General features: G+C 38.2%; 1 protein-coding gene across 1 annotated transcript in view; it reads right to left on the bottom strand.

Annotated features, from left to right (window-relative positions):
* Nucleotides 1-23063, bottom strand: part of LOC129101429 (protein diaphanous homolog 3-like) — a 157935-nt gene that overhangs the window by 128872 nt on the left and 6000 nt on the right. The window contains exons 2-7 of the mRNA XM_054611260.1: nt 21319-21351; nt 20686-20868; nt 19475-19579; nt 13455-13585; nt 753-827; nt 495-564 (exon numbers count right to left, since the gene is read on the bottom strand). Of these exons, the coding sequence (XP_054467235.1) occupies nt 495-564; nt 753-827; nt 13455-13585; nt 19475-19579; nt 20686-20868; nt 21319-21351 (597 nt within the window). The remainder of the gene's footprint in view (nt 1-494; nt 565-752; nt 828-13454; nt 13586-19474; nt 19580-20685; nt 20869-21318; nt 21352-23063) is intronic.

Genomic DNA, 23063 nt, shown 5'->3' on the forward strand with positions numbered 1-23063 from the left:
TGAAAACAACAGATGTTGACGTGGATGGGATTAAAATTACCCTTGGAGATCAGACTTGACTCTAAATACAAAAAAGTTATTTTAGATAGATTTTTTTCCTGAAGGGTAAAAGGACAAAACTGAATAACATGAATGTAGGAATGGGAAAATTCTGACTTTGGTGGTAGAACAGCCGCCACCACAGCTGCACCTTTAATGAGTCTATGAGAGTTCATTAAATGGCAGACACTCCCAAATAAAGTTAATGTAAGTTATCATGCCCACAGACACAAATAACCATTGAAAAACATAAACACACAATCTTTTAATTAACAGAAAACATTTCTGCTTGTACTTGTTTTCTTTCAACTAAAACAAAATGCTAGTAAAGAATGAAACCCTAGTGTTAGGCGAATAAAAGCATTAATCTAAGGTTATACAAACAACTTTCTGTACTACCAAAATTAAGAAACATAATCAATTGGGTCAGTACACAAAAAATCTATTGTCATTACCTTATTGTTCATGATGGCTTTGAGACACTGGACAACTTTGTGTTGATTCTTTTTGTCAAGTTTCTCTTGCCTGGGGACACAAGAGAGTAATGAGAAGCAGCTGGTCTCTAAAGTACAGCACGGAGACTCCAAACAGTATGCAGGGTGTTTGAAAATGAGTTTTCATTGTCATAAACAGATACAGGACTCTGAATAAAGAATAGGAGTGAGATGGGTAAGAGTCTGCACAAGAATACATGAGTGAGGGTGTAAACTTACGGTTTCTTGAACAGCAACCTTTCCAAAACGTCCAGCAGCAGTCCAAGACCCTCATGCCCGAAGCTCTGCACCCAACTGAAATAACAAACATCGAATCGATATCATAACAGTGTAAGACTGACAACTGACAGCAACACTTGCATACTCATCCGCCACTGTGTAAATCTTTAAGAGGAAACTACAAGTAGAATTCAGAACTTTAGGACATAGGATTGCATGCCCAGTAAGAAAATATGCACTAATTTACTATAGACATAGTGAAAAACATTTAGACATAGTGAAAGCTATAATTATCTATATAGGTTGTGTAGTCTGACAAAATACTGCATTTTTGAGGATGATAATCATATCATTATTTGAGAGTTTACAGATCTATTAATGGCCATTAAACACAAGATAAAAACAAATATACTTGAAAAGGATCCCATAAATTTGACCAAGATCAATAGTGAGCAAGACATTTTACAGTTTAAAAATAAACATGTATCCAGTGTCATTGTACAAAGATAGAAAAACAGTATAACAACTAAATGTTAAAGGCCTTGATACTGTGATATTGATCTTCCGAGTGAAAAACGACAAATGGCAAAAACAAAGAATCATAATGCAGAGTAAGGAGCTTGGGGCCAGAGTGAAATGGAGGTTGAACTAATATGAAGCAATGACATTTGTGAGACGTATTACTCTGTAGCAGGTTAAGCAAGTGCACACTGCTCCATCAAATATGCTATAGGAGGATTGAATTTTCCTGCTGCTCTGTGTGTGAAAGTTGATTTAAGACACATCTTATGGAGAAAGTGCCTTTGATGGATCCAAGGGACTGCTGCCTGTGTATAAAGAAGTAATATCTAAAAGTTGGGACAAACAATTTATAAAGGTTTATTTTCCTTGAAAAGGGCACATTTATTTCCAGTGAAGGAGCCATAGATTTCAAAAAGGCAATTCCGGGTTTGTCTACAAAGAGAATCAAACTAATTCCTCTTTTACATTAGTGCTGGCTGAAATATAAGTCATTAAAGGGAGAGTTTGGGTGTTTTGAAGTGGGCTTGCATGAAGTACATATCCATTAGTATAGTATCAATGCAGAATCAAGGTAATATACAGCTGTGGACATGGGCAAGAGCAACATGTATAGTAGCCACCTGAAAGAAAGCCCCGCCCCAAACTGTCAGAGCTACCATGGAGCCCACACTGTCACTAACGGCACTTCCTGCTTGAATATTATCTATCAATTCTTAAGAAAAGGTGATTGAATGGTTAAAAGACATTGTTCCTCCATGAAGCTGCTCTCAACAAGGTCTGTGGATTATTATTTACAGTACCCGGGTCTTTTGGTAAGAGACATTGCTGTTGAGTTAAAAAAAAAAATTGCCGCTTTGATCAACCCAAGCCGAATGCCATTTAGGACCATTATATTTAAAGAAGGCAGCAATCCTCACGACCAGTTCTTCAAAACAAGGCAGCTCACACCTAAGCAATCTAGATTGATAAATAGCACTATAGGTAAGAGGAAAAATATACATTTTTAATTTTGGACTGGACTCTCCCTATCTTTAGGAAGCTTCCTCCCTAACAATTGAGTCAAGTTAAACTAATTGTAAGGAGGTAATCAACTCTGGCCTTGGCTACTAAGATCTCTCTGGATCCACATGTTGTGTGAGAACTGTTAGAAGTTAATAATGCTGAAAATAGGGCACTCCCTTACATAAACCTAACAATTCCTTCAGTCTTTCCAGGTCCAGTTTACAATGGTTTCTAAACCTGTACTGTAAGCAGATGAAGGACCAAGGGTGTGTTTGATAGTGGTGCATAGCATTACAGAAGCAATACACTTTTGCCTTATGAAAACTATTCAATTTTTTTGCAAATTCCTAGATACAATCAAAACAGAATGGCAATCAAGACAAAAAAAAACTGCTTTTCTATTTCTTGTCACTTAGAAATCAAATGCTGGAGATCCAAAGTTTTCACCCAAAAGTGAGGGTCAGGCAATGGGACAAAGAGCAGCGACAACTTCAAAAGAACAGAGAAGTTTTAACTTTGATGCAAATAAGGAGCACAAACAGGAACAAACAAATTGTTTAGGCAAAACCCTTTAGGGTATGCAAAAAAAAAACAGGGATCACGACAGCATGGGCGAGATTGTGAGCGACTGCACCTCCCTCCTGATTGAAACTGAATAACCTCTCTGAACATTAGCATTCAGTGTTTGTACCGTCCTAATCAACAAGCTGCATGCCTCCCAGCATCAAATCTACAGAAACTCTCAAGGTGATAGCATTAAATGGGAAGCAGTTATCTGAATGGAAAGAGAGTACGAGGTTGGATGTTGATCATGTGTTCATGCTTATTTTGTTTCACGTTACATGTTATCCCCACCTCGAATGAACGCAGCTGATGGCTGATTCCCATTAACTTTCCACCAAATACAGGGAAAAGCCTCACTAGTGATGATTAAGGTGTGTTTGATTTGAATTCAGTTACTCAACATACAAGTATAGTAGTTAAATCAAAGAGGTATCACAGCACATTTGACTGCAAATGGCATAAGGGAAAGTTTGTTCATTCATTTCGACTGAAAAACAGAAAGTTGGATTACTGCATACAGGCAACACCCCGACTGGCACTGCAGCAGGTAAATTAAGCTCAAGTAATCTAATTTAGCTCGCCAACTTTGCTGTTTTAAATTCTGTAACTTCATAAGGATCGCTACAGTAAATGGTGAGGGGATTTATACAGATTTATTTCTGCTTGTGATCTATTCGAGCGTCCATGTTTGGCTTAACCAGGATGTATTGAGTCGTAAAATGGTCAAGGGCATTCATTGCACAAAGAAATAGCAACAACTGATCTTGAAAAGCTCCTAACACATTGATTCCGGCATATTTATTAATAAAAGTGAATGGTTAGCCCTGTATTAAAATCTCCAAGGCTTCAATTCCACCTGACCTCGGCTGTTATAGGAACCTTATTCTAAACTGCCTTCTGCAGCGAGGGAGCAGAGTAGGCCACTGCATCATCAAGGTGTATGACTATGTATGTGACAGGGTCAAGAAAAAAACGGGAGGCTGACAAACACTGTCATTCTGATGAAGACAGGGACGGCTGCTGCAAAGGTAGCGAAGTATTGAGGCTCTCGTGTTTGAGAAAGAAAAAAAAGAAAATAATCACTTGTCACTGGGCCGTGGCCCTGGCCATTCTGGTTATAGAGTAGGCAAGGCGTGGGTCTTGACATGAGGTTCATTGGAATGCATAACTCCGTGGCCACTGCATGCTAGCTTTTCATCATCAGTAGATGAGGCAGAGAGCAAAGGAAAATAACCAGTTGATCTATAGCAGGAATTATTGCACAGGAAACCAACAAGCCTGTACTGTCAGGGTCTGCTGCAACAAATTTGGACGGCATCTGCCTTGAAACACATGAGTGTTTTCAAAGGCTTTCAAAAGGCTCCTGGTAAGAGGCCTGGCAAATTTAGTATATCTCAGAGCCCAGAAAGGGGCAATTTAATAGCTGTCCACAACACCTGGAGAAAAGTCTCATCTTCGAAGGCGAGAACAATCAGGCTGAGGCAATAATGTGTCCAAGGAATGTGTCTTTGTGTCATAGCTGAAGGTCAGGGAGTAGAGCTGGGATGGGGAGGATAAAGCAGTGCAGACAGACACTGTGCAATTCTATTGATCTTGTACATTGTGTTAACTCACATAACCTGCTAACTTTTATGCTGACAATGAACAGCTCAATTAACTGACAATGACGCCGGGGCTCACACTGAACTGAACAGAGCCCTTTGGTCGGTTTTGTCCGGTGACAATGCCAATCAAGTTTATTCTAACAAGAGGGCTACTAGAAAGACGGAGAGGCTATTAAATGAGGGACAAATTCATTACTTTGTGCAATTCTAATTCGAACAGAAAGTAAGACTACAAAAAGAAAAAGTTGAAGCCCTAGATGTCTGGAAGACACAGACAATATGGTTTGTCGATACTCCAGCCAGTTCAGTTTCATATCCCAGCAGACTAAAGACTACAGTTTTTGCCACAACATCAAAATAATTCATTTCTTGAGCGGTCATGGGGGCCACTGACACACTGCAAGACACATACATGGTCTAAGAAGCAGACCGTTTATCAATCAGATAAAAACTAATCAGGCATTTTGGCCTCCCTCCACCTGCACGTCAAACGACAAAATTACGCTTTGTTCGAAAATGATTTGGGGTCCAGCTTTAAGCCACCAATGAAGGCACTCATCGCATTGGGGCTTGTGCGTTTAATAATGTCCCCTGTCATCTCACTGTTAACAGTTTATTCTTAATGATTACAAGGGTTATTATTATACTGCAACCATCATGTGTCCATACACTAATCTAAAGCTAAAATGAAAGAGTGATACGAATAATACTGCAATGTGCCTAATACAGTGGTTCATAAAATAGTCAAATTGTGGTATCCACTTTGATATCAATACAAAAGTTGATGATAATAACTTTCTAAGACAGTAGTTATATCCATTTAATCACAAGTGCTTTGTAGTTGACACGCTGTCTGTCTAGACTCTAAAGTAATTAGTATTTAAAATTCTGTTTGCTAATCTAGCATGCTTTGGCAGCCCTTGGGTTTCATTAGTTCCTAACATCTGGCACCCCTCCCACATCCCAAATGACAAACTTTAATCACATTCTCTGCCTGGATGTCCTCAGTGTTTGGAGCTGCGTTGTGTAAAATGAGCTGAAAACACTTTCCTCAGCTTTTCTTCGCTAGAGGAACTGCAGCACCGGTTTGTGTCTGACTGCTACCCGTTAACATTGTCATTGTCTTTAGCATCACACAGACAGGGGACACACACACACACACACACACACACACACACACACACACACACACACACACACACACACACACACACACACACACACACACACACACACACACACACACACACACACACACACACACACACACACACACACACACACACACACACACACACACACACACACACACACACACACAGGTCCCTTCCATGTTTACGGCGCAGATCTACACATGCTGCTTTCAGAGCCACAGACAAAATGTTTTTTTGGTAAACTATTTCCCCCACTAGCCATTTGAGTCCAGTGATGCACTTTAGCTACAAGGCTAACCGTGGCGCATTTGAGTCGTGTTGTAAATATCAGTGTTCATTAAGGTGCACTGCTCCCAGTAAATATTGTCTATTAAGATAAGATAAGATAAGATAAGATAATCCTTTATTAGTCCCGCAGCGGGGATATTTGCAATTACTCTATTTATCCATTCAGTAGTAATTGGTGTCTGTGTCCTGTCAATGTCATTTTCATTTACGACCTTAAAGTTTCGAGTGGTTGCTAGGAGCAGTAAATGTTTGTCATGTCAATCAAAGAATTGTTACTAATTAAATGTGCTCTGTAGATCTAACCGATTCTGAAATCAGGTTGCATCACCCACATAAGGGGAATCTTCACAGATGTACTTCTCTCTAATCTCAAACAAGCACACACTACAAGCTCTGAAAATAATGCCACATCACACACTATGGTATGTTATTAATGTTATCGTGCTAGAGGGAGCAAACCACCATCGTATGGGATCTTTCTCGTGGGATCTCATGGGGGAGCAGATGTAAACGAAACGGAGGCTGACGTGGAGCTACAACTCGCCGTAGTAATAATTGTAGTAAAAGTGAGAAAAACAACAGCAGAAGGCTAAACAAGTCAGTATGAGGACTATACTCCTCTAGGTGTTGTGAGAGATGGAGTTAAATTGTCCCAAAACTCCTGTAGTCTGAGCACGGCTTTGCATCAATCTGGATATCTGTGTTGATCTCATCCACCATTCTTAATCCTGCCTACAAAGCTTTGATTGGCTCTGTTGTTCATTTTACCAAGGAAACCACCATCAATAAGCACAATAACAAAAAATTGGAGTTCTGAAACCAGGATCATTTTTCTGTCACTATTAAGACGCTGATGTATAGAAACATGATTTTGGTAGCGGGTATTCATCTGCAATTTACACACAGAAATCATACTACTTAAAATCTTCCATGTCTCTTGCGAACACTGCCTCAAATGTCAACATTACTTCTTGGAAAATAATCCAATGTTATTGGTCAGTCTTCCAACATGCAGATGAGATACATAGAATGACATAAACAGTTATTAATGCTCACTCTGGGATAGCAGGTATACTGTAATTACACCTGCCCATCAACCGATTCAAAAGAAGCCCAGCAGCATTCGACTGAGGGCTATCTTCTCGGAAAGACACCAAGAAACAGAGCCAGGGAGAGAGCAGTAAAAAATAAGAAAAACAAATTCATCATCCCATTCCCTGGGAAACAAAAACAGTCATAAATCAAAGAGAAAAATGAGGCGTCTTATCTGGCTAACTTCACAGCTAAGGTAGCTTGACTTCTAACGGAGTCTCAGGAGATTGCCTCCAAGGTTCCCAGGCAGTGCAGCACGACGTTGCACTCAGCTAAAGCGATTATGAACGAGAAATAAAAAAAGAATGAACTTTAAAATGTTGTCCCGAGTATAGCAAGTTAACTGACTACGCGAGGGTTCTCCAGGGACAGAGGGAAGGAGGAGGCTGAAGTCACAGTAATGCAGAACATCTGAAATAAGAATAGAGGTCACGTCATTTAGTGAGGACTGATTGATACTGCTGGAGCAGATTAGTGCTAACAATAAAAGTGCTTGTAAAGTCAAAACAAGTTTCTAAAATGGTATTAAAACAAAGAAAAAAATATTCTGTCTTCTTTATAAAGTTTTTTCTCAAATGGTTTGAAATATTTTTTATTTAATAAAAGTAATATTAATCAAATCCGATACTGACCATTTTAAGTTATCACTTGGCATAAAAAAATAATTTTAAAAATCCAAACTTTGCACAGTTCATGGTAATACAATAACCTAGAAATATTCACAGACATTTCAAAAAATTTCACAGCACATTCCTATCACTTTAGTTGGTCAATTTGAAAAAGCAGCCCTACATCTTTGTCAAATGCTGCTTATACTGATGATAAAAACAAATTACAGCTTTATATAAAACTACCACTTAACACGAACAGGAAATATATAAATAATAAAAACATGTGGTTTGTTCTTTGAAGCCTGGTGTTTGCACTACATGGGTGGCGGGTGTATGAGAGAAAAGAATCCAAGGTTTATCAAAAACGAAAAAAGAGGGATGCTAAACTGAAAATAAATAAATAAATCTGGAACCTTAAACCTGAAGGTCAGCTTTAATATAAAATCAAAAACCAATTTCCACTTGTTTGTCAGATCCATTTATCAAATCCATTTAATTCAATTACATCCTGTAGCCTTGCTGGTCCTGTGGGCTAGCACTGCGGCCTCGCTTCACAAAAAAAAAAGGGAGAGAGAGCTAGAATAGCGGAGGTGGGTAAGGCAAACAGGGGTCAGAGGCAAGCTTCACAGGAGCTGCAGGAAGTACCAAATTACCTCTAAGTCTGCCTGCTCCGCCAGAAGGAACCTGATGAGGGAGCACATATGTCTGTCAGCCTATATCTGACAACACCTGATATTGGATGGAGGCAGTGAGTGAGAGATGATTGCTGCCACGCTGCCGAGAAAGTGACAGTGACCAGCATCCAAAAACAGTGGCAGACAAAATACCTTAACTGCCAAATCAATCCCACAACTCAGGATTGTAATGGTGCTATTAGATAGCAAGGGGCTCCTGCTGTCTGCCCGCTGATTTATGATCAAGCCAGACTATGTCATTATACATAAGCCTGACTGTCCATTCCATTAGTGGTGACTTAATCAAAAGTGGGTGCCTTCAGGCCACGTTTTCCACCAGGATCACACAGGTGAGGGTCCCATGAACAGCAGTGGGTACGCATAGACTGTTGTGATTTACATCACAGTTTCATGGTAGCTCATGTGGACAGCTATCACATATATTAATACAGTATATACAGTATCATATACACGTTTGATTTGTTCATGATGTAATAACACAAAATCTAGAATGTAGACATGTTTATATGGTGCTGTTCTAACTGCTGCATTTATATCAAGCAACAGCAGCCTTCATATAGCATTTATCATAAATGCCCTCAGTCAACAAAATAAAAGCACCACAAAATTGATGCACTTCAATAGGATCATGATAAATCTGTTTCCTTCTTTTTTTTGCCTTACACCAAATGGCAAGAGGTAACATAGCCTCTGCTTAGTAACATATTACCCCACGGTGAGGCAGAGCAACCACAATGGTCAGTACGAATACTAGCAGTAACTAGTGTTTTCTTAACCATCAAGAACCAGTTCTTGCCAGTTTCAGTTCTATCTGCAATCCTCTCATTCCCCAAAATCTGAAAACTGTTTGTAGACCAGGCAGCAATCTACGGTTCCGCCGAGTGAAGCCGATGGGGACGTGTCTTAAAACGTGCATTCTCTCTCCTGACCAGCAGGGGGCAACTCCTGTAGTGGCAAAATAAGTCAGATTGTCTCAGACTTCCTATGAGAAAATGACCATACTTCTTCGTTGATTTATTATCTCAGTAAACATTGTAAGTTACAGAAGTTTAGGGTCTCAATCGCTAGTATCAAGCCTTCTTCAATACAGCATGATGTTCATTTGGTACAACATGGTCAAGTTTAGAGTAAAATAGATCATAAAGCAGAGTATGCTTTAGGGCAGGCTTACTGTGATTGACAGGTCGCTTTTGCTGCCAGAGCCATATCCGGCATCTCTACGTCAACCCTCCACATTCTAAATATGCTAACTTTAGTTCATCAGTTGCAAAAAAAAATCGTGACAGCCAAATGGTAGTCCACAAACCAATGGGTGCGTCACAATGACTCCGTCCTCTTCTTATACACAGTCTAAGAGCGTGGAGGATGCAGGCACAGAGCAAATCATTGAAAGTTTCTTTTGACTCCATTTCTGTCTTTCTTTTTTAACAATATATTGTGAAAACTTCCCGTCATAGTTCATCACTACAAATTAATTCAGTCACTGATATAACATAAGTTATTATGGCAACTATTACAATTTTAATCCAAACAATGTGTCTTCAAAAAAGGCAACTGACAAACATATATTACCTCATATTTACTGTTAACAAATTAACACTTGAGTGTGTTTGCCTAATTAAAGTTCTGAAGCATATCTGTCCTTGAGAGTGTTTAAGCATTTTTTTTGCTATTGCCAAAAAAAGTGGATTCATCATCATTAAAGGCTCTTAAAACTAATTTTCTCTTGGACGTCTTGAAAGAGAAGCCGTGCTCGACAGGTTCTAGTAAACATAAAGAAGTATATTTAAATCCATGTGTTGCCTCTCATACACTCCTGTGTAGAGCAGCTGTGACTGGGAGTGCTTTTCAAATGTGACCTCAAGAAGATGAGCCTGGCAGTAGGAAGGCTTCATAAGCCATGATAAGGATAACGATGTGTTCACTACAAACACGGAGCAAAACAAGTCAATGACACAACACAAACAACACTAATAGGGAGACTTAAAACTATAATTAAACTGGAGCGAGAAATTTGCGTGACGCTGTGTAACGGAAGTCTACCAGTGTTGAGATTCTCCTCCTGTCCTCACCAACCGCCCTTGGTTGTTAAATCAGAAATGGAGGACAAAATATTCGGCACCAAGAGTTTTAGGATAATACCTCATATTTGTACAGAGATTAAACAAAACTCTATGAGTATGAATGTATGTGTATAAAGCATGGAGTGTCTATGGTATGAACAATATAAACGCTGCCGTATTTAAGCCTTGATGACAGGATTTTAAGTGGTGATGAAGTAGCTACAAACTTATCGATCCAAACTCCGTCAAGAAAACTTGCATTTGTTGCTTGTTGTCTTGCGAACAGATATAAAAAAGCATTGGTCAGGATGTTTTACAAATCGGTGACATTATGTGGTTATTTCATCGGTTTATTGCTATTAAATCCCAGCAAAATCGGTTCATTTTGGTTCATACTGCTGAACCAAACCAGCCCACGTGTCAATTGCTAGATATAGTGAATACAGCACAGAGAAAGTCCCTGAGCAACTCCGGATCATGTTATGAGCAACTCAGACAAGACGACATTCGGTTTTCCGACGTAACTGGAACTACCTCGTATGTAAGACTTCCACAACATGTGTGAAGCAGCAATAGCTGGAGGCGGGAGTACCTAAGATGATGCAAGACCACAGTCATCCTCGATCAGCTGTTAACAGCATGACAAAACTTTTTTTTTTTTTTTTTTTTACAAGAAAGGCATTGTGTGAAGTGTATCAGGGTTCATACATATTTTACCAATACATTTCCATGACTTTGAGGCAAAATGTCCATGACCACACATACTGTGAAATGTCTGTGTATACATGAAAAATGTGAATAAAACGTTTTGTCAAGATGAATCCCAGGAAATATACAGTAAACCTAGATACAATGAATGTATATATATGGTTAGATAAAAAAAAAAAAAAGCATTTCTCTTAGTAACACTGACACCTCATTAAGACATTTATGAAGTAAAATGTATCATACCCCAATTAATCCACTGTGTAGCTTTAAATAATGTATATTAGTCGGAGGCAATAATGTTTGGAAAAAAAGCAATAAATAGGGAAAGTAACTTTTGACCCAGTAACACTGCCACATATTAGCAGAACGTTATAAGGCAGCAGTGTCAGGTAAGAACTAACTGTCTTTTCCTATACAAACTTTGTCAGTTTAACTTATTGGAACATTAGAAGAAGAAAGCTTTTTACATGTTTGAACCAACCAAATAAAATCTCACAGTCCACTTTTTCGTTTTTGCTAGCTTCTCATCAATCTGCTTTTCAATCTCTACCAGAGAGGCTTTCTTTTCTTTTGCAGTTTGGGAGAACGAGTTGGATTTGGTGATCAAGGTCAGATTGCTTGCTGCTTCTGCTTTCTCAGTGTATTCATCCTCTGATTTCTCAAGGGTGCAACTGTATCCCTCCTAGCCTTCTTCTTTTTTCAAATCATCCAGCTCCTCTGTGAGGGCCTTTCTTTTCAGGTCAACATCTTGCTGCTCTCTCCTTCTCATCTTTTCATACAGGTACCCACAGTACTTCTGCCTGGCTCCTGGAGCTAAAAGTAGCAGCTTATCTGGGAACTCTACTTTGGTTATGCCCCCCAACAGATCTGACATGGTCAAAGGTGAGCCTCTGAGCCACAGGAGACTTATCCTTCTGTCAATTCTTAGTTGAGTCCTAGTTGATGAGGTGTAATCAAGAGTCCAGTCAAATCTTGATCTCAGAGCTAGCACTGCCTCACCCATGTTCTAAATATAAATATATATTTTTTGAACCATCCCTTATACTTGTTCACTTGAAGCCAAACATTATTCAAATGTGCTATGCCAGGAAAAGTGCCTGGCATAGCACAAATTTAAATTTCTCTGCCATACAAGCTGCAACTCAAGTTGGCCCAGAAAGGGGGTTACCTCATTAAGAAATTAGTTGTAATGATCCGCTGCAATGTTAAATTGGTCAACTAAAACTATAAAAAGATTTTCTCCACCAATCTTATTCTATTTATTAATTATATTTATCCAATGCTTTTCCAGGCCTGGAAATAACTATTTTAAAATTCCATACAAACCCTGTATTGATCAGAAAAAGTATCCTTGGAATTTGTTGTGAAAAATGGCTTACTGGGATCAAACAAATCATACACTGTATCTGTGTGTATACTGATAGGTGTCAGCAAAGTGTTACAAAGTCAGTGAAGGCTAAATACTGAGCTCAGATTGACCGCCTTTAAAGTGGCTCTGGCAGAGTAAATGATAATGCGAATCAAACTTGCAAATCCCCGACCTCAGACTCAGAGAGCCCAAAGCAACAATCTAGAGCTAAGAGAGGGTGACAACCAAGACAAGGCTGCCAGGGATCTGCTCGTCAATGTGGCTTAGAAAGCACCAAAAAGAACACCATCTCCCGCTAGTCACAGTCAGATTAGATTTGTACTGGCAACAAATGTACCTTTACCAAACTAGCCATCCTACCACAAACAATATTGTATTGAAGATGTGCATCAGTGCATAACCTCTTATCCCTGGAATTTTTGCAAAAATAATAATTGATGAAATGTTATCAAACAAAAGCTTAAATTGAAGGAGTCTAAAATTTGTATAAAATACCATGCTTAAAAACGGCTTTAAAAATGTGTAGATATTTGACAAAGACACAAATGTTAGTAATTAAAATGGAATTGAAAACGCAATACTGTGGAAACACACCCTTTTAATATCTTAGAACAACTTTAAAAAGGTAGTTTTCATTGCTGGGTTATCGGATTGGATTTAATAACTTGGCATAGAAGTTGATCATAATGTGCCCACCCTGATTCTGCACCATATTGAACTACTAGCCTGTACAAAGAAAATTGAGAAGTGATGTGAGCTTGTTTCTTCTTGCAGAAAAGTAGCTTATAGCTGGAGCACTTCTAAGGCTTGAATGTACACTACACTCATCTAGTTGAATGATCAACAAAAACAATGAGAATTTATTTTGGAGAAAAGGAGGTGTTTTTTTACAAAAAAAAGTCTATAAAAAGTCTCAACTGGTCGACTATAAAAGGGATTATAAAAGAGACAATAGTGAGGGCACCAATCGATGCTAGTTATCAGTTAAACAGTTCAAAGAAAAGCTCATTGTCATAATCTTGGACCGTACCTGACAGGGTTGCTGGTCAGCGACACTCGCAGTGAGTCCAGACAGGCAAACAGACGTTCGTCTATCACCCCTGACTTCAGCTCTCCCAGAAATTCCTGGGGAGTTATCTGATGGCTGCTTCTCAAGCCGCCCTGGAAAAATGATGGGGAGAAGAAATCTCTTTAGTGCAGCCAGAGAAAATGTGATCAGAACAGCAGGAGGCCAAAAAGTCTGAATAGTCGGTACATTGACAGCCAGTACAAATGTTCAAAACTGCCCAAGGATTCCTTTTCAGTACCACATACGCATCTGTTTATAAAAATGAAAATCAATTTAAGTCTAGCCTACTTGAACAAACTTCATCCTCATAATCCGTGTTTGAGGGTGTATACACGACATTTTTTCAAAATATTTTTTTCTCTTCATTGGAAATGCAGCATTCATGTTTTAACAAAATGCCACTCTAAAGAGCATATCACTTTGTCAGCACGATGTAATGTTTACAAAAGACCAGGAAAAAAGCCAGCTGTGTCTAGAATAACTCCATAACCGTTGTCCCTTCCCATCCTAAAAGTGGCACAGTGATGTCGTTTGTCCAGTTTGAATCTTTTGTTCTTCAAAATATGAAACCATTTTGAATAAGCTGGATATAAAAACTGAGGCATCACTTTGGGCCGTGATAACTTGTGTTGTGCATTTAGAGTGAAAGATGAATTGAAACATAAAATGTATAAATTAAATGACAATAAAACAAGTGATTGGATGTGAAGCTGTTCTTTTTTTCTACCTAAGTCAAAAGTCAACACATCTGTTGGAAAAGGGTTGAAAAATGCTTTATTATTAGGCAGAGAAAATCTAAATGAAGGGTTCAAATAAATATTGTATCAGTAATGCAAGTAGAAACTAGTTTCACTTATCATGGAAAATCATCTGCACAAGCCATACAATTAGATGTGTATATCTACTACTGTTGCTTTACCATTAAATAGCATATGGAGGTGTATTCACTATTTCTAAAACACAATGCTAATCAACCATTAGTAGCTCTAGTATACTGCAATAGTGCAGGTAGGTATCAATAAAACATGGCATCTGGATGGACATGTAAAAGTGAGTTAAGTGATTTTTCTACAGTAAGTAGAATCTGGCCTGTAGTTTGAAGGCAGTACAATGGTAACCACTGAAACAATGGCAGCCATACTTTTATTCCCACTATTTTGTTCATACCAGCATTTGTAAAATATGTTCTTAATTAACATGTTCAAAATGATAAAAAAAAAACACCATAAGCAGTGGAATATTAAATGAGTTTTGAAGTAGAACTGACGTTTAGTCAAACGAATGCCTTTGCCCATCTCATTTTTCAAGGCTTTTGGATCAAAGCCTAAAGCCTTGGTTATACCTTCCTGTATTTTCTTCAATTAAGATCTTTTCATATTGGTTCAAAATGTTGTAATGAACAGAAATCCCAGCAATTAACTGAGGTTTACATCTCTCACACGACAATGTTATATAATATCTGACCCCATGCACGAAAACACCACTATTTATTTGTTTAGCTGTACTTGCATGACTAAAAAGGTCACCAAATCCCCATGTACCCATAAGACATGTCCTTCATAAATGTACAACTTTCCAATCAAATGTATCCGACCATAGATTTGAAGAAAAAAAACAAAAAACAAAAAAACAGAGAATGTACCTTTTCCTGTCTAATAACAACCTACGTGCATCTCGCCAAACTAGTTAATATACCGGTACATGTTATAGTCTAGGAAGACAGGAGCAAGACAGTTAAAGCTGAAGCTTTACACTTATTAGGTTTATCAAGACAACTGCACTAATGCCAAAACATCCCATATCGTTGGGTACATATTTTTCATTCATCAAAGGCCTCAGAAATCAGCCTGAATCATTACCAGCAGGACTAAATAATCCCTGACGTGCCAAAGCTGCCAAAACAATGGAACTATGCCCAGTCTGGCTCTCCCCTGACACCTGAAGCCCAAATCTATGATTTCCTCCTCAATACATGATAAATATAAAATTAGATGTCAAGAGAGATCTCCACCTCCAAAAAAACATTTATCTTCAAGCATCAAAGAATGTGTGTTATACTAATCATAAGCACCTCTATAGCTTTAGAAGGGGAAACTGATCAGGTGCATGTTGAATAAAAGCCAAGTGATGGGGAAAAAAACCCATTATCCTGGCTTCAGCTCCAAGTCTCTGGTGATAGTAAAGTACTATGGAATAGCTTGGTCTCCAGTTTGACCCTCTGGAAAAAGAAAAAAAGAACTTTGACATTGGTTTACCCCGACGAGTTTCTGCCTCAGCACAGCCAGTCGTATAAATGCAGCCTCCTTCCAATCAGCTAGTGGTCTGATGAATCTAGCACTCCTCAGCGACAACGACGCCACCCTCCAGTGTCAGCAGCAGCAGCAGCAATTTCACCAATTCTACCCACTACCTGCCTGCATACCAGCCCATCAACAATACAGTGACTGTCTGCCTCCCTTTCCCTTTTCCTCTTCTGGCCGAGTGGTCAAAAGCCTCTCCTGTCCTGTGAAGACATGATGATGACCAGCCTGTTTGTTTGTTTCTCCGGATCTCTAAGGCCTTCAGCGGTCAAACCAGGAGGAAACCAGGAGTGGTGCTAGTGGCAGCAACAGAGCTGTCTGGCTTAAGCCTTTCTCTCTAAAGGAGCATTAGTGACAGCCTGTTAGCCCACTGCTTGAATCAGAGGAGGTGTGGACCCACCTACACCTCAGCCCCATCAATAGCTACATCATTTAATGCAGGGGCATCCCAGGAAGTGTTCATTTGAGCTTTCTACTTCTTTATTTCCAAAAGAAGATATTTTTTCAACGAGATAAGAGCTCCCATTTGCTTCTCGGAGTATTTTTTTATTATTTCGATATTACTGTTTAACTGATTATTAGCATTAATTGGTCAAAATGATTACTGCCGGTTAATAGGTTAATAATCAACATTTTGTTTTTTCAAAAAGGTACTCAGTGATCAGCATACTCTGTTTACATGCTATAATGTATATTTACCTATACCTAAAACTATTTATTAGTTTCTCTTTCAATGATCAGCTCCTTCAACAATCAAACCACACATTTTAAACCAAATCTACTTCATTGAAACTGCATTAGGAGGGAATCGCTTCACAGGTGTTCTGGAAAACAATTATAGCAACCAATAGGTAGAGGCATTTCTGGAAATAGTTTCCAGGTGTTTTAAAAGGCACCTCTAAGTAAAACACAATCTCCTACACAGCAGGGGAACTACAGATAAGTCAACACAGCGGGTTCTCCAAGAAGTAGAATCCTTTTGGTTAGTTCAGGACAACAACTGCCACACAACAGAAATGATTTGGTGTTTCTCTACAACGCAATCTACGGAAATCTAAAAGCTAGAAGCACACTTGACTATGCCAACAAGGAAGACACATCCATTTGGATGCAGTATTAAAGGGTTGAGGCAAAGCTGTCTAGTAGTTAAGGAGGGTATGTCAGGAAATCGTTGTTTTTTTGTCTCAAGAAAAATGTAACAGTCAATTTAGCTAACGTTGACTCCTTTCCTGACCTAAGCATCAGGGGAAGTTCTTTAAATGTATAAGATTTTTTTTTCATTCGAAAAGACATTCGAAAGAGTGACCTCTGGAATAACTCACTGTGTAGGTTATGTGCATAACATTAGCTAGTGTGCAGTTGAGAGAGAGAGAGCGAGAGAGAGAAAGAGAGAACAGTGTTTGACCGTGAGAATGAACATATTAATAATGTTATAGCTGCGAACGTAGCAGTTTGTTGTGTAGAGTTTAGGCTATATGTCGCTGAATTAATGTTGCAACTCCTCAAGACCCAAGTCAAGTTCCGATATGTTGCTTGCTGCCTGCAAACTAAAGTGTAGGGGTTTGGCCCTGACCTTTAAGGCTGGACCAGTTATTCTCAGTCCGGCAGTCCCTACTTCCCGCGTTCCGGCAGTCTTGCTCGGACCACTTATGCACTGTCTTGCTGGCTGGTCTGTCAAAGCACTTTGTAAACCTTGTTTTTAAAAGGTGCTATATAAATAAAGTTATTATTATTATTATTATTATTGTTATTATTATCTTTGAAGTTTACCTTTATTTGGATGTCAACACATTTGTAAAGTTTCTTGACGGCATTTTGGCCGGTTGCAACACCATCGCAATCATGCTGAATTACTTATTCAAAAGAAACGTATGGGCACATCTCTGGTAACCAGAAGTTATAAAGTGGTGTTTTTATGTTCTGAGCTGTCAATATTAATCAACTAATCGATTAGTCCCCAAAAACGTATCAGAAGAATTTCTTTGGTTGAGGACAGCCCTAGTAATCAGTGAGGAGTTGGATTAATCCAGCCCCAGTCTTGAAGGGTTGCTTTAAGTTTCACAAGCCATCAGTGCTCGCTACTGTACATGTTGCGCTTGAAGGTCCGAATCTCTACCATCTTGTTTCGTCACCCAAAAAAACAAAAGAACTTTCTTGTAAACAAACACAATGTGCACCTCATCCCCGTCTCCCATCTCTTCTGAAATGTAATCTCCATACTACCGGCCTCAGTTTAGCAGTAAAGTACACAAGTCCTGCCAGACACTAGTGGCTCTGTTAGTATGTTTATAAACAAAATACAAAATGATGTTAATCACGGTTTAATATTGCTTATTACTAACGCAATACAAGCACTTTAGCGCTGTAATGACATTGGCACAGCGCTTTTTGCCAGGACATATCAAAATGACTGATGCAACAGGACCGGAATGGCAAAACAGGAAATCTTCATAACTTTACTATATATATTAAACTTACTTTCACAATATATTAACTCAGTAATTACTGATACACAAACATGTCATTTACCACAATTTGTGTATATGTTGCATTTCATAAAACTGATGTTTTGAGGGATTTTAATTTGTTGCCTTTCGGCCAGTGGCAATCATTTTCTTACCATGCAGGTAAACAAATGCAGGCTATACAAATAGGCTGGTCCCCATGGTAACTAGAGATGGACAGCCTCAGGCTACTTTGGAGGGATGTCTGATTACAGCAAATAAAATAAATGCAGCCCTTCTTTGCTAGACACTGTGCCAACTTCTTAACCAGAAAACATTTTAAAATACAAACATGTAAAAGGATAATCTCAGCTGTCTGCAAACAGTATGTGTTAAGATATGTGACATTTATGAACAACAGTTGATTTAAGTCAGTATGTGCCACCAGAAAGAGGTTATTCTAAAGATTCTGTTAAATAAAATTTAACAGGTCGGCTTTTTTTCATTATTATTCAAACTCAGTATGACTGAACTCATATTAGCTATGAACACACTGTTGGGTAGATATTTAATGGAGTATCATTTTAGTCTTCCGATAGGATTCTAGTCTTAAGGCTAAGAGGAATCACTGTAAAGCATGGCCTTATTTTGGTGTCAAGCAGAAAGAAAGGTCCATAGGTCCTAATTCTTTGGAGATCAAATCGTTTTCCTCTGAACACTAAAAGTTTTATCACTCTTTATCAAGATCCCTCCGTCTGCTTTGAGGGATAGTACAAGAATAGCCTCGGGCTAAATGCTGAAACTTTGAAGGAAACTCACAAAATCTAATCAATTATCTTCGAACATTCAAAAATGTTACAAGAATTTATATCAAACCTAATCCGTTTGTGTATTACTCAAAAGCATCAACAATTTACTTTGTGATGAGCTATCACACAAAAGCATCAGAAATAATCAAAGATGAAAATCTCTGTTAAATATTCCTATTCTCAATAGACATCTGTGTATTTTGTTTGGAGATAACAAAAGCATGGCAAAACTAATGAGATTGCACATTTTTATATTGAATGATCAAATGTGAGAAATTCTTTTTCATTTAAAAATGGAATGATATATATACGGCCAGAGTGCAAGCAAAATAATGTCTTAAAAACACAACATTTGAAGACATTTAACCATGTTACTATATCATTTTAGACAGCAAAAAAAATATATAATATTAAGTTAAAACACTTACAGTTTTAGAGGCAGTAAATATATACTGGATGACCATTTCTCTCTTTGTGTTGAGGTCCTTCTCTCTCAAAGGAGTCTTTTTTTCCTCATTCAAGTTCATGTCCTCCTGGAAGAGAGGAAAGAGAGAGAAAAAAAGGCAGAAAGAGGGATTAACTATTGTTGGAATTTGAATCTATTTTAAGAAAAATGGAACATTATTGGGGTTTTTTTACATTTTAACAACAACTCTGACAACAAGACCTGCTTTGGTTTTTCCGTTGAGTGTAGACAGAATATTTTTTTTATACCAAATGTATTCTGTTCTGATTTAGGTAATATGTTTCCATATTGGCCAAAACACAAGGCAGTGTTTCATTTCTGGAAAATATATTTGAAAAACTGGGCTCATATCATAGAAGCGGATTAGACATTATCATATTTTACACCAGTAGAAGTCTTTTTAAAAGTAGTAACAACAATTTCTTGTTTTCCAAGATACCATAACCTCTAACCATAACAGTGCTAAATTAATGGTTGTAGCTTTAGTGCCGTTACTTGTGTCTATCTGCTGTACTATCCTCAGACATACTGTTGTAGACTATGTCTGGAGATCGTCAGCACTAAAATTCTCAAGTAATTTAATTTCCACAAGTTATCTAGTAGCTCATGTTGAAGGTTTTCTTTCCATAAAGGATGTACTTAGTAAAAATAAGTCATTGAAGTCATCTCCCAACATCTTTACAGCAGCAAAATGTTGTTATGGAATGTCCATTTAAGAAAATAGAAAGGCCAAAATGTCTTCAGGAAAAAAAGAAAATAAATCAGAAACAGAAAAATCTGTGGGAGGAATGTGCGACAAATTGACTGTAAAACAGGATAAAAGAGTGTCTATTATTATGATTATTATTATTATTATAATAGCCGTTACTCAGCCGAAAGCTATTTCTTGATGTATTCTATTTCACCAAAAGAAATAACTACATTTTTAAAGTGTTGCTTGTTCATTGATTTTCTGTATTTCATTCAAATATGACAAGACATTCAAAATATATTCAAAACATGGTACTCTCCCATTATACACACATTTCTTTGCTCTAAACATTTTATCCAAAACTTTTCCACTGAATCACTTTGGCTGCCTTTGAACCTGCCCTTAGGTTTTACATGGCAAGCTACCATATTGATTTTCTATAAAAACTTTCATAATACAGTATATAGTTGAAAGCAACAAACCATCATCTTTTCAAACAGAGCCAAGATCTCTTTTTCTGAGGTGATCTTTGATGAAAGTTCCTCTAACTGATGTGAGGTGGATGAAGAAGGAGTGGACCAGTCATTAGTATTGTGTTTAGAGACCGATAATGGTGGCCGCTCCTTCTTACTGCCCGGGATCCGAATGCTGGCGAATCTGTCCAGCTGTATAGACAACAGAGAAAACACAGTTTAAACAGGGAAATGTACACAAAGATGTTCAGTGGCAAATTGAAATACATTAAATCATTTTTGCATACTTAAACTTACAAAAAATATACTTCAACACAAAAAAAAAAGAATAGACAAAATAATGAGTCTATTAATGAGTTAGAAAAACAATGCGATTAGTGTGAACAAAGCACAAACGGTACACAGAACATCTGTTAAACACATGTTGATGAAAGCACTATCTAGATAACATGTAGAGTTAACAGAGGCATTAGTAAGTTAGAAGAGCAGCCTGTGCTCTGTGATGTGAATGAATCCAACGAAGAGCAAATTTCATTGCCACTCAAAATAAGCAGATTAGATGACTTTTAGTAGAGTGATGTTAGATGTCGCAGAGCCTGACAACCAAGAGAAGAGAAAGCACATCAGTTCCTCGAATCTTACCACATCATCTGTGATATTCTTAAATGGTAAGTGCTACAGAGGGGGGGAACAGAAGAAAAACAAATCAGGAGACATTAAGTAAAATACTGTTTCAACCGTGGTATTATTTATGAACAGATATCTTTGATTGCTAACGTAGAGAACACTGATTGCAAATGTGTGAAGTTTGTTTCTTGTAGGAGAGAAAAACAGTGCTGTCTGAAAGGACAACAGTGAAACGTTGCTGTTGTTTTGCCTCTACTTTGTAACGCTCATCTTGAAATTCAATCAGCTTCTGGTCATTTATGTAAGAGGCAGTCAATAGGACTGATATCTGAGAATTGTAGTGGCTAGTTCATTAACTTCACCAGTGATCCTTTAGAGTGCGATGTATATGTGAACGTGCTTTGATATTAAGGTCACTACCTAGTGGGCAGCGGCTATCAAGGATGTGATTCACAGGTTTTAAATGGACTCAATGTATGCCAGCTGAAAAAAGCCCAAACTGACACACATTCCCCAGGAGCCTGCACAACCACCACCAAGCACGATGGGTTGGTGCCAAAGTTTCACTAAAAGAAGAAAATCCTTTTTGCGGCACCCAGCAGGGCAGTTTAGCAGATTATAAAACATATGTGCAAATGTCTAAACCCAAGTGGTGTGTTAATCAACATCAAGGACCCGAGTCATATAAGCATGAATTGCTTCAAGTGCTCTAACGAGCCCTGTCGGAAGATTCTAAAGTGCATTTGTGACGTAGGAGAGGAGAGCCAGGCAGTTGGCCTGCTGATATATGTGCACGCCAGCTACCTCAGTGTCTGCCGAGCAAAGTTTTGTCTGCTGCTTTTTCTGCTCTAGCTGCTTTTTTTGTTTGTTGGTTTGTTTGCTTTTTTCCGTAGACTTCTTGGGAAAGTTGCCATCTGCTTTTTGAACAGGTGTAACAGAGTCAAAAAAAAAAGCCAAAGGAGTAATCCTAATAAGGAAGGGGAAGTCAATACAGAAAATATTAAATTTCAAAAGGCTGTCATGTTGAAATGCTGAATGAAAAACTGACACGGAAAGGTTAGGTTTCCTTCAAGCACAACAGCAGACCGCACAGAACCTCAGAGATATAAATCAATACACAGCCGTGTATAATTAAAGAAAATCGCCCGGAATAAAAAGCGTCAACCTGTCAATGAGCCGTCCCCCTAATGAGTGCTCCCAGATTAACATCCTACATTTTGGTCCGAAATGTGCGAGAAAAGAAACAGACTGAAATATGACATGAGAGAATGTTAATAATATGTTGGAGGCCGATGTGTCGGAAATCGAGTTGAATTGAATTAATAAAAATGAGCCACCATATGCTGAATATAGGAATTATTTTGTCTCCACTGATCAGCTTGACAATTGGTCAAACTAATTGGACACAGCTGTCAAACTTTTACCTCACATGCCCACAGCTTGAATGACTAAGAGTTGGAGTCGCAGGAACTACAGTAAGAAGAACCCCAACAATAAAACAGGGACTATTCTAAAGGATTGTATTCATGGCTGAGATGTTAAAAAGGGATCAAATGCACCTTAGAAAATTGTAAAAAATGAATTAAGTTAGATATAACGAGGTTAATTACAAGTGATTAAAAAACAGTAGGAAAGTATAAATTGATTAAATTGTAAAATAATTACCCAAATCCAACTCAACTCTAAACACCTTCCCCTACATTTCCACTGTTGTTTTATCATTAAGTTGATTGATACTGTAATGATCACCAGGGTTGTGA

This window comes from Anoplopoma fimbria, chromosome 2 (assembly GCF_027596085.1).
Source record: "Anoplopoma fimbria isolate UVic2021 breed Golden Eagle Sablefish chromosome 2, Afim_UVic_2022, whole genome shotgun sequence".
NCBI lineage: Eukaryota > Metazoa > Chordata > Actinopteri > Perciformes > Anoplopomatidae > Anoplopoma > Anoplopoma fimbria.